The sequence below is a fragment of the Chiloscyllium plagiosum genome, unplaced genomic scaffold, assembly GCF_037043375.1.
Source record: "Chiloscyllium plagiosum isolate Xiang-an unplaced genomic scaffold, Cpla_swu_hap1 HiC_scaffold_15, whole genome shotgun sequence".
NCBI classification, from domain to species: Eukaryota; Metazoa; Chordata; class Chondrichthyes; order Orectolobiformes; family Hemiscylliidae; genus Chiloscyllium; species Chiloscyllium plagiosum.
In genome coordinates this window covers 65763853-65778306 of record NW_028270153.1, presented here as the reverse complement: position 1 = coordinate 65778306, position 14454 = coordinate 65763853, and the positions used below count along the sequence as shown (strand labels likewise).

The window sequence follows — 14454 nt, the reverse complement described above, 5'->3', positions numbered from 1 at the left end:
ATTTATATACCCCACACCCTACACTGTAACACTCTGATATACACCACACCCCTCACTGTAATACCAAAATATACCCTGATATACCCCACACCGCTCACTGTAACACTCTCCGATATACCCCACACCCCTCACTGAAATATCCTGATATCCCTCACAACCCTCACTGTAACCTCCTGATATGCCACACACCCCTCACTGTACACGCTGATATACCACATACCCCTCACTGTAACACTCTCTGATATACCCCACAACCCTCACAGTAACACATTTATATACCCCACACCCCTCTCTGTAACACACTCTGATATACCTCACACCCCTCACTGTAATACCCTGATATACCCAACACCCCTCACTGTTACACTCTCTGATATACCCCACACTCCTCACTGTAATACCCTGATATACCCCACACCCCTCACTGTAACACCCTAATATACCCTGCACCCCTCACTGTAACACTCTGATATACCTCACACCTCTCACTGTAACACCCTGATATACCCTGCACCCCTCACTGTAACACTCTCTGATATATCCCACACCTCTCACTGTAACACTCTGATATACCCCACACCTCTCACTGCAAGACACTGATATACCCCACACGCCTCACTGTAACACTCTGATATACCCCGCACCCCTCATTGTAACATCCTGATATACACCACACCCCTCACTGTAACACCCTGATATATCTCTCACTGTAACACTCTCTATATCCCACACCTCTCACTGTAACACTCTCTGATATGCCCCACACCCCTCACTGTAACACCCTGATATACCCCACACCCCTCACTATAACACTCTATTATATACCCCACACCCCTCATTGTAATACCCTGTTATACCCCACAACCCTCACTGTAACACTCTCTGATATACCCCACACCCCACACTGTAACACCCTGATATACCCTACACCCCACACTGTAATACCCTGATATATCCCACACCCTGCACTGTAACACCCTGATATACCCTACGCCCCACACTGTAATACCCTGATATACCCCTCACCCCACACTGTAATACCCTGATATACCCCACACCCTACACTGTAACACCCTGATATACCCCTCACCCCACACTGTAATACCCTGATTTACCCCACACCCTACACTGTAACACCCTGATATACCCCTCACCCCACACTGTAATACCCTGATATACCCCACACCCCACACCCCACACTGTAATACCCTGATATACCCCACACCCTACACTAATACCCTGATATAACCCACACCCTATACTGTAACACCCTGATATACCCCACACCCTACATTTTAACACCCTTATATACCCCACACCTTACACTGTAATACCCCTATATACCCCATACCCTACACTGTAACACCCTGATATACACCACACCTCTCACTGTAACACCCTGATATACCCCACACCCCTCACTGTAATACCAAAACATACCCTGATATACCCCACACCGCTCACTGTAACACTCTCCGATATACCCCACACCCCTCACTGAAATACCCTGATATCCCTCACAACCCTCACTGTAACATCCTGATATGCCACACACCCCTCACTGTACACGCTGATATACCACATACCCCTCACTGTAACACTCTCAGATATACCCCACAACCCTCACAGTAACACATTTATATACCCCACAACCCTCCCTGTAACACACTCTGATATACCTCACATCCCTCACTGTAATACCCTGATATACCCAACACCCCTCACTGTAATACCCTGATATACCCTGCACCCCTCACTGTAACACTCTGATATACCTCACACCCCACACTGTAATACCCTGATATACCCTGCACCCCTCACTGTAACACTCTGATATACCTCACACCCCACACTGTAATACCCAGATATACCCCTCACTGTAACACTCTCTGATATATCCCACACCTCTCTCTGTAACGCTCTGATATACCCCACACCTCTCACTGTAACACTCTCTGATATATCCCACACCTCTCACTGTAACGCTCTGATATACCCCACACCTCTCACTGCAACACACTGATGTACCCCACACGCCTCACTGTAACACTCTGATATACCCCGCACCCCTCACTGTAACATTCTGATATACCCCACACCCCTCACTGTAACACCCTGATATACCCCTCACTGTAACACTCTCTGATATATCCCACACCACTCACTGTAACACTCTCTGATATACCCCAAACCCCTCACTGTAACACATTTATATACCCCACACCCCCACTGTAGTACTCTCTGATATACCCTTCACTGTAGCACTCTCTGATATACCCCACACCCCTCACTGAAACACTCTCTGATATACACCTCACCCCTCACTGAAACACTCTCTGATATACACCACAACCCCCACTGTAACATATTGATATACACCACACCCCTCACTGTAACACCCTGACATACCCCACATCCCTCACTGTAACACTCTCTGATATATACCACACCCCTCACTGTAACACCCTGACATACCCCACACCCCTCACTGTAACACTCTCTGATATACACCACACCCCTCACTGTAACACTCTCTGATATACCCCACACCCCTCACTGTAACACCCTGATATACCCCACATCCCTCACTATAACGCTCTCTTATATACCCCACACCCCTCACTGTAATACCCTGACATACCCCACACCCCTCACAGTCATAGTCTGGTCAATTCGATGTGAAGTTGCAATGTTGACTGAAATCATTAATTTCTGTTTTATGCCAACAGCCAGAGAATATCCTGTGTGTGGACCAGAATGGTAATCAGGTGAAGATCATCGATTTTGGATTAGCAAGGAGGTAGGTCACCCTTTGAGAAGCAGAAACACTGTGTTATAAAGGCCATTTATTTACTCCCAGTATTTGAGCTTGTGTACTGAAACAGTAAAAGAACTAACATAAAACAACAGATTGTTATTGGATCTCTGGTCTTTTTGAAAGCGAGTAACCTGGCACTCACACTGGGTCAAGGTCTACGATGAGCTGGTCCTGGGGAGTGTATGTACACTGGGGGGTCAGCAGGCAGCAGGTCGCTGGCTGGGCTGTGGACCAATGACCTGTCGTCCGTGACAAAGGCCTTCTGCCTGCCATACCCTCTCCCTGTGTTCACTTATCCCTTCCACCCCCTTCATCTGCAGCTCCCTTAGGCCCAGCCCCACTCCTGAAGCAGGGTTACAACCGAAGCATTGACTCCTGAGAGAACATAGAACGTTGAAAAGTACAGCACAGAACAGGCCCCTTTGGCCCACAATGTTATGCAGAGCATTAATCCTAATGTAAAATAAAATAACTTAACCTATGCCCCCCTCAACTCACTGCTGTCCATGTGCATGTCCAGCAGTCACTTAAATGTCCCCAATGACTCTGTTTCCACCACCACCGCTGGCAACGCATTCCATGCATTCACAACTCTCTGTGTAAAGAACCTACCTCTGACGTCTCCTCTATACCTTTCTCCTAATATCTTCAAACTATGACCCCTCGTGCCAGTCAATCCTGCCCTGGGGAAAAGTCTCTGGCTATTGACTCTATCCATTCCTCTCATTACCTTGTATACCTCGATCAGGGTCACCTCTCTTCCTCCTTCTCTCCAGAGAGAAAAGTCCAAGCTTAGTCAACCTCCCTTCATAAGGCAAATCCCCCAGTCAAGGCAGGGTCCTGGGGCTGCCTGCCTTGCTGTGTTGTTCCAGCTTCCTGCCCGTCTACTCTAGATTCCAGCTTTTGCAGTATTTTCGTCTCTAACCAATTAGACGACCGGCTCCCAGGGAGTGGAACAGTTTGAGGCTATGAATGTTTGTGAGAGGCCACCAGAGCTCTGCAATGGAAGGAGCTGTCTCTTTTCTTTTTAGGGGGAAAAAAAAACAGCCTGGGGGGATCCAGTTTATTCTCCCTCAGCAATTGCTGTAAACTCTGATTCTTAGCTAGTAAACCTGAGACTCAATAAGTCTGAAGTAGCCGTCCCGTACCTTCTGCAAGTGAGGGTAAGTGCCTGGATAAGGCCTGTCCTAACAACCCAGAATGGCTTTCTCGGTGATCTCCATGAACAGAGACTGTTGAACTGCTTTCCCAGTCTTTCCCACCAATCCTCAGGTCTGTGTTATTTTTCCTGTCTGTGTGTTCCTGGAGGGGTAACTTTCTAAAGGGCACCAAGGGGAGATACAATTGTTCATTACAGTTTATCTGTACCTAGAGCCTGCGGTCTTACAGTAAATAGTAAGTTTTGTTAAGCAAAATGAAATAACTCCACAAAGGCCAGCGTCCTGTCACCAAGTCGCCATTTAGTTACATGGACATAGTACAGTACTTGACACTGATCCAGCTCCCTCAGAGCCAGCTCTGGGTGAACAGAACCTCACACACTTCTGTTTATCTTTATTCTTTTTATTTTCCCCAAAAACACAGTCACCAACAGCATCAGTGCACACTGGATGTGGGCAGCCAGCTCAGAGTCAGTCCCCTCCCTCACACAAATGGAGAGTCCTTGGGTGTGACACGGTGGCACAGTGGTTAGCACTGCTGCCTCATAGCACCAGGGTCCCAGGTTTGATTCCAGCCTCAGGTGACTGACTGTGTGGAGTTTGCACATTCTCCCTGTGTCTGCGTGGGTCTCCTCCGGGTGCTCCGGTTTCCTCCCACAGTCCAAAGATGTGCAGGTCAGGTGAACTGGCCATACTAAATTGTCCATAGTGATAGGTGCATTAGTCAGAGGGAAATGGGTCTGGGTGGGTTTCTCTTCAGAGGGTTGGTGTGGACTTGTTGGGCCGAAGGGCCTGTTTCCATATTGTAGGGAATCTGATCCTTTACCAGTGAGCCAGCTCTCAGAGTAAGCTGAACCTCTGCCGGGGGAGGGGGTGGGATGGGATAGGTTCAGTAGGTTCAAAAGGCTTTTAAATGAACCCTCTGCACCCCCCCCCCCCCCCTCCTCCCCCACCATCCCCTCCTTCGAGATCACGCCCCTCAGTTGAAGGAGTTGGGCTCATCATGTGGAGTTGCCTTCCTCGGGCTGAAGACACCAGCGTGAAGGTGGCATGGTGTCCTTAAACAGCTCTTACGTGGCCATTCAACCATCTCAAATGGCCCAATGTGTTTTATTCCCAAAGAGTCTAAGTTAACACTTTTAAGAGGGGACTTTATTTCAGTTAACTTCTTAAAACTCTCACCCTCCTGATTACTAGCTCCTGATATTTCTATCATACTCCCACTCTCTCATTAATGAGAGAGATGACTGATGTTAGTTCCACCTGAGGGTCACTACGGCCCAGGTGAGGGTAGAGGTTGAATTGAACCCATGATGTTGGCACACACAGCCAACTAAGCTAACTGATACCCTCCCCATTTGGCCCAACAAGTCCACACCGACCCTCTGAAGAGTAACCCTTCCAGACCCATTCCCCTACCCTATATTTACCCCTGACTAATACACCTAATGCTATGGCAATTTAGAATGGCCAATTCACCTGACCTGCACATCTTTGGATTGTGGGAGGAAACCCACCCAAACGTGGGGAGAATGTGCAAACGCCACACAGACAGTCGCCCGAGGCAGGAATCGAACCCAGGTCCCTGGTGCTGTGAGGTAGCAGTGCTAACCACTGAGCCACAGTGCCGCCCTTGCGGGTAATAACAGATTCACTTTTTTCTTTGTACAAAAAGAACAAAGCACACAAAAAGATTACATTCCCATGTTTGCTTGCACATTCGTGTTCCAATGTGTCTTCTCCAGTATGTCCAGCAGTTTCTGAGAACTTGTTGTTTTTTCTGTGAAACAATCACAGAATAATAACAATAATAACAATCACAGTTAGCTGGCTGCTGTTTATCTGCTTATTCCAATTTGGGGTCTCTCCACTTTCATAGTTCTACAAAAACCAGATCGATCCTCAGTCTTTTTACAATCATGTTTTGTTGAGTGTCTGTTATCTCACATTGCCTTCTTATCGAGGTAGTACTCAATGTATCAGAGCTTGTTGTCCCCTTGATGGCACCTTTGTGAATACCTCCAACTCCATCCAGCTTGGTAGCTCTTGCTGTTTGGATCTTTTATTAACTCGTCTTAAGTCTCACTGGAGTAGTGCAGTGGAAATCAATTCCCATTATTCCTGAATCATCACAACATTTCAGATTTTAGAAAGCACGTAAAATTCCCCAGGAAAATAACTCAGGCGAACAGAAAGCAGAGATCAAGTTTCTGCACCTGACATGAATTATTTATGACAAGTAAATAGACATTGGCTACAGATGAACAATTATAAACTCTACTAGTTAAAACTGTAATCATCCTTCCCAAAGTAAATTATCCCTCTACACAAATATTACTATGAACACTATTAGGAAATAATGCTTTCCTAGGATTTTTTTAAAGTTCTTCTGACATTGGTATAGTATGTTTATTCACAAATATAACTTTTGTCAAAACTAGAAGTCTGTCCATATGTGATACTTTGGTGCAGTCTAATAACAGACAGAAAAAGAGTATGGGTGTAATGAATGGTGGGAAAGATCAGGAAAGCAATCAAAAGTCTCTGTTCGCACAGTTTTCTGAGGTTGTTCTTGAGCTGGTCAGAATGTTACTTCTCAGTCTTCCTTCTCTGGATGCTTTAATTTTTTTTTTTGGAGGGACACATTGACTGGCTCACACTTATAAAAGATCTCTGACGTGTTAATTACAAAACGCAGCTTACAACAACTGAAAGAAAAATAAACTGGTTTTCATCATACTGAAAGTGCTTTTTATTAACTACAGAGAATAGAGTGAGCTCCTCAACAGGTAAACGCCTGATAGTTGCTCCCTACCTTGGTCACAAACCCTGGGTGTCAATTACATAGTCATTGGCAGACAGAAGGCCTTGATCATCAATAACTAGTTGACAGTCCACAAACCAATCAGCTACTTGTTGCTGACTGAACCTCCATCTGTACACACTTCCCAGCACCAGTTTTTATGTTAATGTCTGCCTCTACTGCTTGAGCCAGATGCTGGGTAAACACATTTACAATGAGGTCAGGTTACTCACTTTCAAAAAGTGTAGCAATCCCTCAATGATCCTTTATTTTTAAAGCAGTTTGTTTCCCTTTTCAGTCCACAATCAATGATACAGAAAAATTTTAGAAAGGTCTTTACTTTGTCCACCTTTGTACCTCATGTTTCAATAATATTATTGTTGACTGACAAAATGTAGTTGCCAAATTTACAAAATGTAAATCAAGACTTTTTTTTATTCTTTATTTCATGCTTTTAAATCCATGGCCACTACTACATTGAAAATCTCTTGCCAAGCATAGACTTAATGTTGGCTATGAAGAAGGCCTTTGATGTTTCTTACAAATCTCTTCACAAATCTAAATCTTATCTCTTCCCCAATCGAAAGACGCTGCCACTGGGCCTAATCTTCTTGTGCTAAATCTTCTTCCTTCAAATCATTTGGTTCCACTTTGGTTTTGTATTATTTATTACAGCATTTGTTTAAGGGACTGTTTGTGGTGTAATATTACTTTGACTCACACCTAAAATATCGACTGACCAGTTCCCGAGTGTTTCTAGGATTTATGCATTTATTGAATCTCAACATCTCAAAATTACCATTTCTGGCCTCATTTCTAATAGCTATAGTTTTCCTTTCATACTGCCACCTGCAACCTATATCTAGATGGCCTCACATATTTATTAACACTGTGGCAAAGAAAGAAGAACAACGAAAATTTACAGCCCAGGAACAGGCCCTTCAGCCCTCCAAGCCTGAGCCGATCCAAATCCACTAACTAAATCTATCACCCAATTCCTAAGCATCTGTATCCCTCTGCTCCCCACCTACTCATGCATTTATCCAGATGAACCTTAAATGTATCTACCGTGCCTGCCTCTACGACCTCTGCTGGCAACACGTTCCAGACACTTACCACCCTCTGTGTGTAAAGTACTTGCCGTGTGTATCCCCCTTAAATATTTAACCTCTCACCTTGAATGTGTGACCTCTCGTTATTGAATCCTTCACCCTGGGAAAAAACTTATCTCTATCCACACTGCCTATACCCTTCATGATTTTGTAGACCTCAATCAGGTCCCCCCTCAATCTCCTTTTTTCTAATGAAAACAAACCTAATCTACTCAACCTCTCTTCATAGCTAGCACCTTCCATACCAGGCAACATCCTTGTAAACCTTCTCTGCACCCTCTCCAAAGCATCCACATCCTTTCGGTAATGTGGCGACCAGAACTGTACACAGTATTCTAAATGCGGCCGAACCAAAGTCTTGTACAATGTTAGCATGACCTGCCAAGTTATATACTCAATACCCTGTCCGATGAAGGCAAGCATATAGATGCCTTCTTGACCACTGTATCCACCTGGGCAGCCACCTTCAGGGTACAATGGACCTGAACTCCTAGATCTCTCTGCCCATCAACTTTTCCCAAGGCTCTTCCTTTTATAGTATAATTCGCTCTAGAATTAGACCTCCCAAAATGCATCACCTCACATTTGCCTGGATTGACCTCCATCTGCCACTTCTCTGCCCAACTCTCCAGTCTATCTATATTCTCCTGTATTCTCTGACAGTCCCCTATACTTTCTGCTACACCACCAATTGTCGTGTCAGCTGCAAACTTGCTGATCAAACCAACAGTGCCCTCTTCCAGATCATTTATGTACATCACAAACAACAGCAGCCCCAAACTGACCCCTGTGGAACACCACTGGTCACAGGTCTCCATTTTGAGAAACTCCCTTCAACTACTACTCTCTGTCTCCTGTTGCTCAACCAGTTCTCTATCCACCTAGCTAGAACACCCTGCACACCATGTGACTCCACTTTCTCCATTAGTTCACCATGGGGAACCTTATCAAACCCTTACTAAAGGCCATGTATATGACATCAACAGCCCTTCCTTCATCTATCAACTTGGTCACTTCCTCAAAGAACTCTAATAAGTTGGTAAGGCATGATCTCCCCTGCACAAAACCATGTTGCCTATCACTGATAAGCCCATTCTGTTCCAAATATAAATAGATTTTATCCCTCAGTAACTTTTCCAGTAACTTTCCTACCACTGATGTCAGGCTCACTGGTCTGTAGTTACCCGGAATATCCCTACTACCCTTCTTGTACAGGGGGACAACGTGAGCAACCCTCCAGTCCTCCGGCACCTCACCTGTATTTAAGGATGCCACAAAGATATCTGTCAGGACCCCAGCTCTTTCCTCTCTCTCACATCCCTCAGCAACCTGGGATAGATCCCATCCAGTCCTGGGGATTTGTCCACTTTAATATCCTTTAGCCTACCCAACACATCTTCCTTCCTTATATCAACATGATCCAGAGTAAACAAACTTCTATCTCTAATCTCAACATTCATCATGTCCCTCTCCTCAGTGAACACTGATGCAAAGTAATCATTCAGAACCTCACCTATTTTCTCAGGTTCGACACACAACCTTCGTTCCATATCCTTTAGTGGACCAACTCTTTCTCTAGTTACCCTCTTGCTTCTTCTATATGAATAAAAGGCCTTGGGATTCTCCTTAATTGGTGTCCTCCATTTTCTGGTTACCCCCTTTGTTCTAAGAATGCTATTGGGAAGCAGTGCTTTCCTAGGATTTTTTAAAGTTCTTCTGACATATGTATAGTATGTTTATTCACAAATATAACTTTTGTCAAAACTAGAAGTCTGTCCAGATGTGATACTTTGGTGCAGTCTAATAACTTAAATGGCAGCATGGTTGGGGAGTTTCCGAATGAACTTTCTATCATCTTGCAAACAACCTAGATTTCCAATATGTACTCTTCCACAGTACTGAGCTCAGGCTTTTAAAATTTGTCAAAATCTGATCACACCTCGTCTTTTTCATAACTTTCACTCATGAATGTTAACCATCTACCCAAACCTTGATCCATGTTTAAATCATCAGGCTCCAATTCCAGAAAAATCTTTGCTTCTTATCCTACTTCTGTCCTTGTTTCCTGTACAGTTAGGAAGTAATGCAGGCCCACATTATAACTTCATTCTTTCCCTGGTCAGAAGGCTCATTTTCAGAAAACAGGGGTAGATAATCACTGCCCAAAACTTTACATTTTGACTCAACCATTGTCTGCTACCAGTGTTATACTCCAAAATGTAAATGCATTGAAACAGAATTCAAATTCACACTTTAATTTTAGTTAACGGTACTCCATAAAACTCTCACCCCACTGATTCTGCATATTTGTACATTAGTTCTCAACTAAAATATCCCATCATCTCTTGGTCCATTCAGTCTCATGCATCCCTTCAAACTCTATTAGATAAAATCTCAAGTAGAGGCAGGGTACTCTCCAGAGTAAAATTTCAGCGCTTAAAAATGTGTTGCTGGAAAAGCGCAGCAGGTCAGGCAGCATCCAAGGAGAAGGAGACCTGCTGCGCTTTTCCAGCAACACATTTTTAAGCTCTGATCTCCAGCGTCTGCAGTCCTCACTTTCTCCTAGAGTAAAATTTCAGACAGGGTTAGGGACAAGCAAGTAGGCAATAATGGGGAGTCACCTGCTTCTGCCTCAAAGCCACTGTCGAGGAGAGTTGGATTGTTGCAGTGAGGCAGTTGTACTGGAGCCTCTGTGATTAATAGAGTGTAGTCGGTGCAAGTTAGGAGGAAAGGGATAGAGACTTGTTTGGGAAAGGAAGGTAATCTTGAAACAATGGACGAAGATGTGAAAGAGAAACAGTCTTTGAGAGGAGGAGATGGTGGGTGAGATGTTTAGTGGTGAGATGATGGTGGAAAATAATGAGTTAAATGTGTAACTGCTGGAGGGGATGGTGAGGACAATGAAGAACATGCTTAGAGGGGGAGGGGTGAGAGCAGGATTGTGGGAAATGAGACAAAAATGGATTGAAGTGAAAAATGGGAATCGTTCAGAGAAGCCAGTATTTTCTTTTCTCTGACCTGACAGATATGTGGTCACTTTTATTTAACATTTCACTTAGTTATTTTTAATGATATGAATTTGGGAATATCACCCCTTGCAAGTTCCCCTCCAAGCCACTCACCATCCTGATTTGGAAATATATTCCCATTTTGACCCACTGTTGCTGGGTCAAAATCATGGAATTCTCTCCATAACAGCATAATGGGTCAATGTACAGCACATGGACTGCCGCGGCTCAAGTAGGCAGCTCATCATCACCTTCTTAAGGGGCAAATAGGGACAGACAACAAATACTAGAGAACCAGCAATTCCCATGAATGAAAATCTTTTAAAATTCCTCAAAACTGTGTTGCACTGGATGCGAGTTCACATTCTCTGTGCCATTAGTAACTGAAACATTGTGGTTGTGAATATTCTATTGCATATATTTATTTTCCCTCCACACTGAAGACATGAAGGGGCCTGTCTCCATACGCATCTTGCCTCTGCTGCTTAGAAATCACATCCTGACCTCTTTGACATTTGCCTGAGACAACTAACTGGAAGACGGTGACTTAACAGTGCAGCACTCCCTCAGTGTTCCACGGGCCTAGCAATCCAGAAGTCAGCCTATGTCGGGCTTGAACCTATAACTTTCTGTCTTGAAGGAAGAATTTTTTAAAAATTCATTTGTGGAATGTGATCGTCGTTGACTGGTCCTGCACTCATTGCACATCCCTAGTTCTCCCTGGTGATGGTGAGCTGCTTTCTTGAACTGCTGCAGTCCATTGTGCTGTGGGTTGACCCACAATGCACTTAGGGAGGGAATTTCAGGACTTTGACCCGGCGACAGTGAAGGAATGGTGATATATTTCAGTCAGGATGGGGAGTGGCGTGGAGAGGAACTGGTAGGTGATGATGTTCCCATGAATCTGCTGCCCTTGTCATTCCACGTGGAAGTGTTTGTGGGTTTAGAAGATGCTGTCTGGATGCATGAACCGAACAACTGAGTCAAAGTTTGGATGTTTCTACCTTTCTCCATCTCACTGTACAATTACCATGTCCTCTATCTCTCTCTCTTTTTCTCTCTCTCTCTCTCTCACTCACATCCCCTCCCTCCACTTATTTGTTGACCAATGGAATTAATGATTGTAGGAGATACTGGTGAGTGCTTATATTGGTGTGGGCGTTTGCACTCCCTTTTTGATTTCCTTAAAAACCTTCTCCTCTGTTTTTGGCTGCACTTCAGTCCCACGCTCCTGATTTTTGGGCACCCGGTACGGAGGAGGGAGGGCAGGTCTGAAGACCTCTTCGTGGGTCTGCTCCTGGGCCTGGCCAAACTGGCCATAAACAGGTCCAGGCAGCGGGCCGTGGAGGGGGTCGTTAGGGCCGACTGCCTGCCCCTCTTCCGCGGTTACGTTAGGGCCCGGTTGTCCTTGGAGAAGGAGCACGCGGTGTCTACCAACACCCTGGAGTTGTTCAGGGAGAGGTGGGCGCCGCAGGGAGTGGAGTGCATCATTTCTCCCTCCAACTCTATTTTGATTTAGTCCCTACCCTCCCCCTTCACTGTTTTGATCACACAGCACTGCCCTTTGATGTGAAGGGCAGTGTTTGTCACTGGCCACCCGGGTGTTTTCCTGTCTTCCTGGTGGTGGAAATTGAATAAAAAATTCGTGCACTTTGTGTCTTCCACTGTGTCTCACACCTGCACACACACACCATGGGTGCTGGGGATAAAATAAGCACTACCGCACTTAGGTGGTAGTGTGGGGGTTAATTTTAAAAAAAAAGTAAAAAAAAAGAACAGGAGGGTAAGGGCAGTGTTTGTCACTGGCCACCCGGGTGTTTTCCTATCTAAAAAAGAAAAAAAAGAAAAAAAAGAAAAAAAAGAAAACTGGTGAGTGCTGGCAGTGTCTGGGCATAAGATGGTGTCCTTCCTTCACACACCATGTCATTCCCCTCTCAGGTACAAGCCCAGAGATAAGCTACGTGTGTCCTTTGGAACACCAGAGTTCCTCGCTCCAGAAATTGTCAACTTTGAGCACGTCTCCTTCCCTACGGACATGTGGAGCCTGGGTGTCATCACCTACATGCTGTGAGTAACTGACTGCAGACAGAGTTCACCATGTTAGGCAGGGAGCTCTGCGTTTGGGGATCGTGTAAACAAAGGATCCTGGAGATTAGCCCTCAGATGGTCTGGGAGACAGTTGGATGATGTGGAAGAAGAGAGTGTGTTGTGTGAAGATGCATTCAGGGCCTTTGAAGATTTTGTAAAATCTCAAATTGATGGCTCCAAGATGCTAAGGAGTTTGTGACAGGTCACACTTATTTGAATATTCAATCTTTAAGAGGAAGTGTGGGATGGGAGGGGGAGGGGGAATGAGGTGAATCCAGGGGTTTGTGGTTGCTGTAATGAGTGACTCACATCTGTCCAACTGTGATCTTTCACTCACAGGCTGTGATCAAAGTTACAAATCATACAACACCAGGTTATAGTCCAACAGGTTTAATTGGAAGCACTAGCTTTCGGAGCTCTGCTCCTTCATCATGTAGCTAGTGGGGCAGGATCATAGGACACAGAATTTATAGTAAAAGATCAAAGCGTCATACAACTGATGCGATACATTGAACAAACCTAGATTGCATCAGTTGTATGACACTTCATCAGGTAGATAGCGTCCTATGATCCTACCCACTAGCTACCTGATGAAGAAGCAGCACTCTGGACGCCTATACTTCCAAATAAACCTGGTGTTGTGTGATTTTTAACTTTGTCCACCACAGTCCAACACTGTCACCCCCACTTCAAGGCTGTAATCAGTGAGACTGTAACCCCCTCACACAGTTTGGGATTAGTCCGACTGTACCCTTCCCTCCAATTCTTTGGGATCTGGCAAACTAACCCACTCATACACAATCTAGGATCTGTAAGACTGCAAGCACCTTAAACAGACTGGGCCTTCTCAGACTGTGACTATCTCACACAGAGACTGGATTGGTTAGACTGCAACCCTCTCATAGAAGTGGATTGGTCAGCCAGTGGCCGTGTCACACAGAGAGACTGGATTGGTCAGCCAGGGCCGTGTCACACAGAGAGACTGGATTGGTCAGCCAGGGCCGTGTCACACAGAGAGACTGGATTGGTCAGACTGTGGCTGTGTCACACAGAGAGACTGGATTGGTCAGCCAGGGCCGTGTCACACAGAGAGACTGTAGTGGTCAGCCAGTGGCCGTGTCACACAGAGAGACTGGATTGGTCAGACTGTGACCGTGTCACACAGAGACTGGATTGGTCAGCCAGTGGCCGTGTCACACAGAGAGACTGGATTGATCAGACTGTGGCCGTGTCACACAGAGAGACTGGATTGGTCAGCCAGTGGCCGTGTCACACAGAGAGACTGGATTGGTCAGACTGTGACCGTGTCACACAGAGACTGGATTGGTCAGCCAGTGGCCGTGTCACACAGAGACTGGATTGGTCAGCCAGTGGCCGTGTCACACAGAGAGACTGGATTGGTCAGACTGTGACCGTGTCACACAGAGACTGGATTGGTCAGCCAGTGGCCGTGTCACACAGAGAC

The 14454-nt window shown here is 45.4% G+C and overlaps 1 protein-coding gene across 2 annotated transcripts in view; it reads left to right on the top strand.

Annotated features, from left to right (window-relative positions):
• Positions 1 to 14454, top strand: part of LOC122559989 (myosin light chain kinase 2, skeletal/cardiac muscle-like) — a 393900-nt gene that overhangs the window by 372539 nt on the left and 6907 nt on the right. For both annotated transcript variants that reach the window (XM_087995000.1, XM_087995001.1), the window contains 2 exons: positions 2730 to 2800; positions 12840 to 12968. In XM_087995000.1, the coding sequence (XP_087851126.1) occupies positions 2730 to 2800; positions 12840 to 12968 (200 nt within the window). The remainder of the gene's footprint in view (positions 1 to 2729; positions 2801 to 12839; positions 12969 to 14454) is intronic.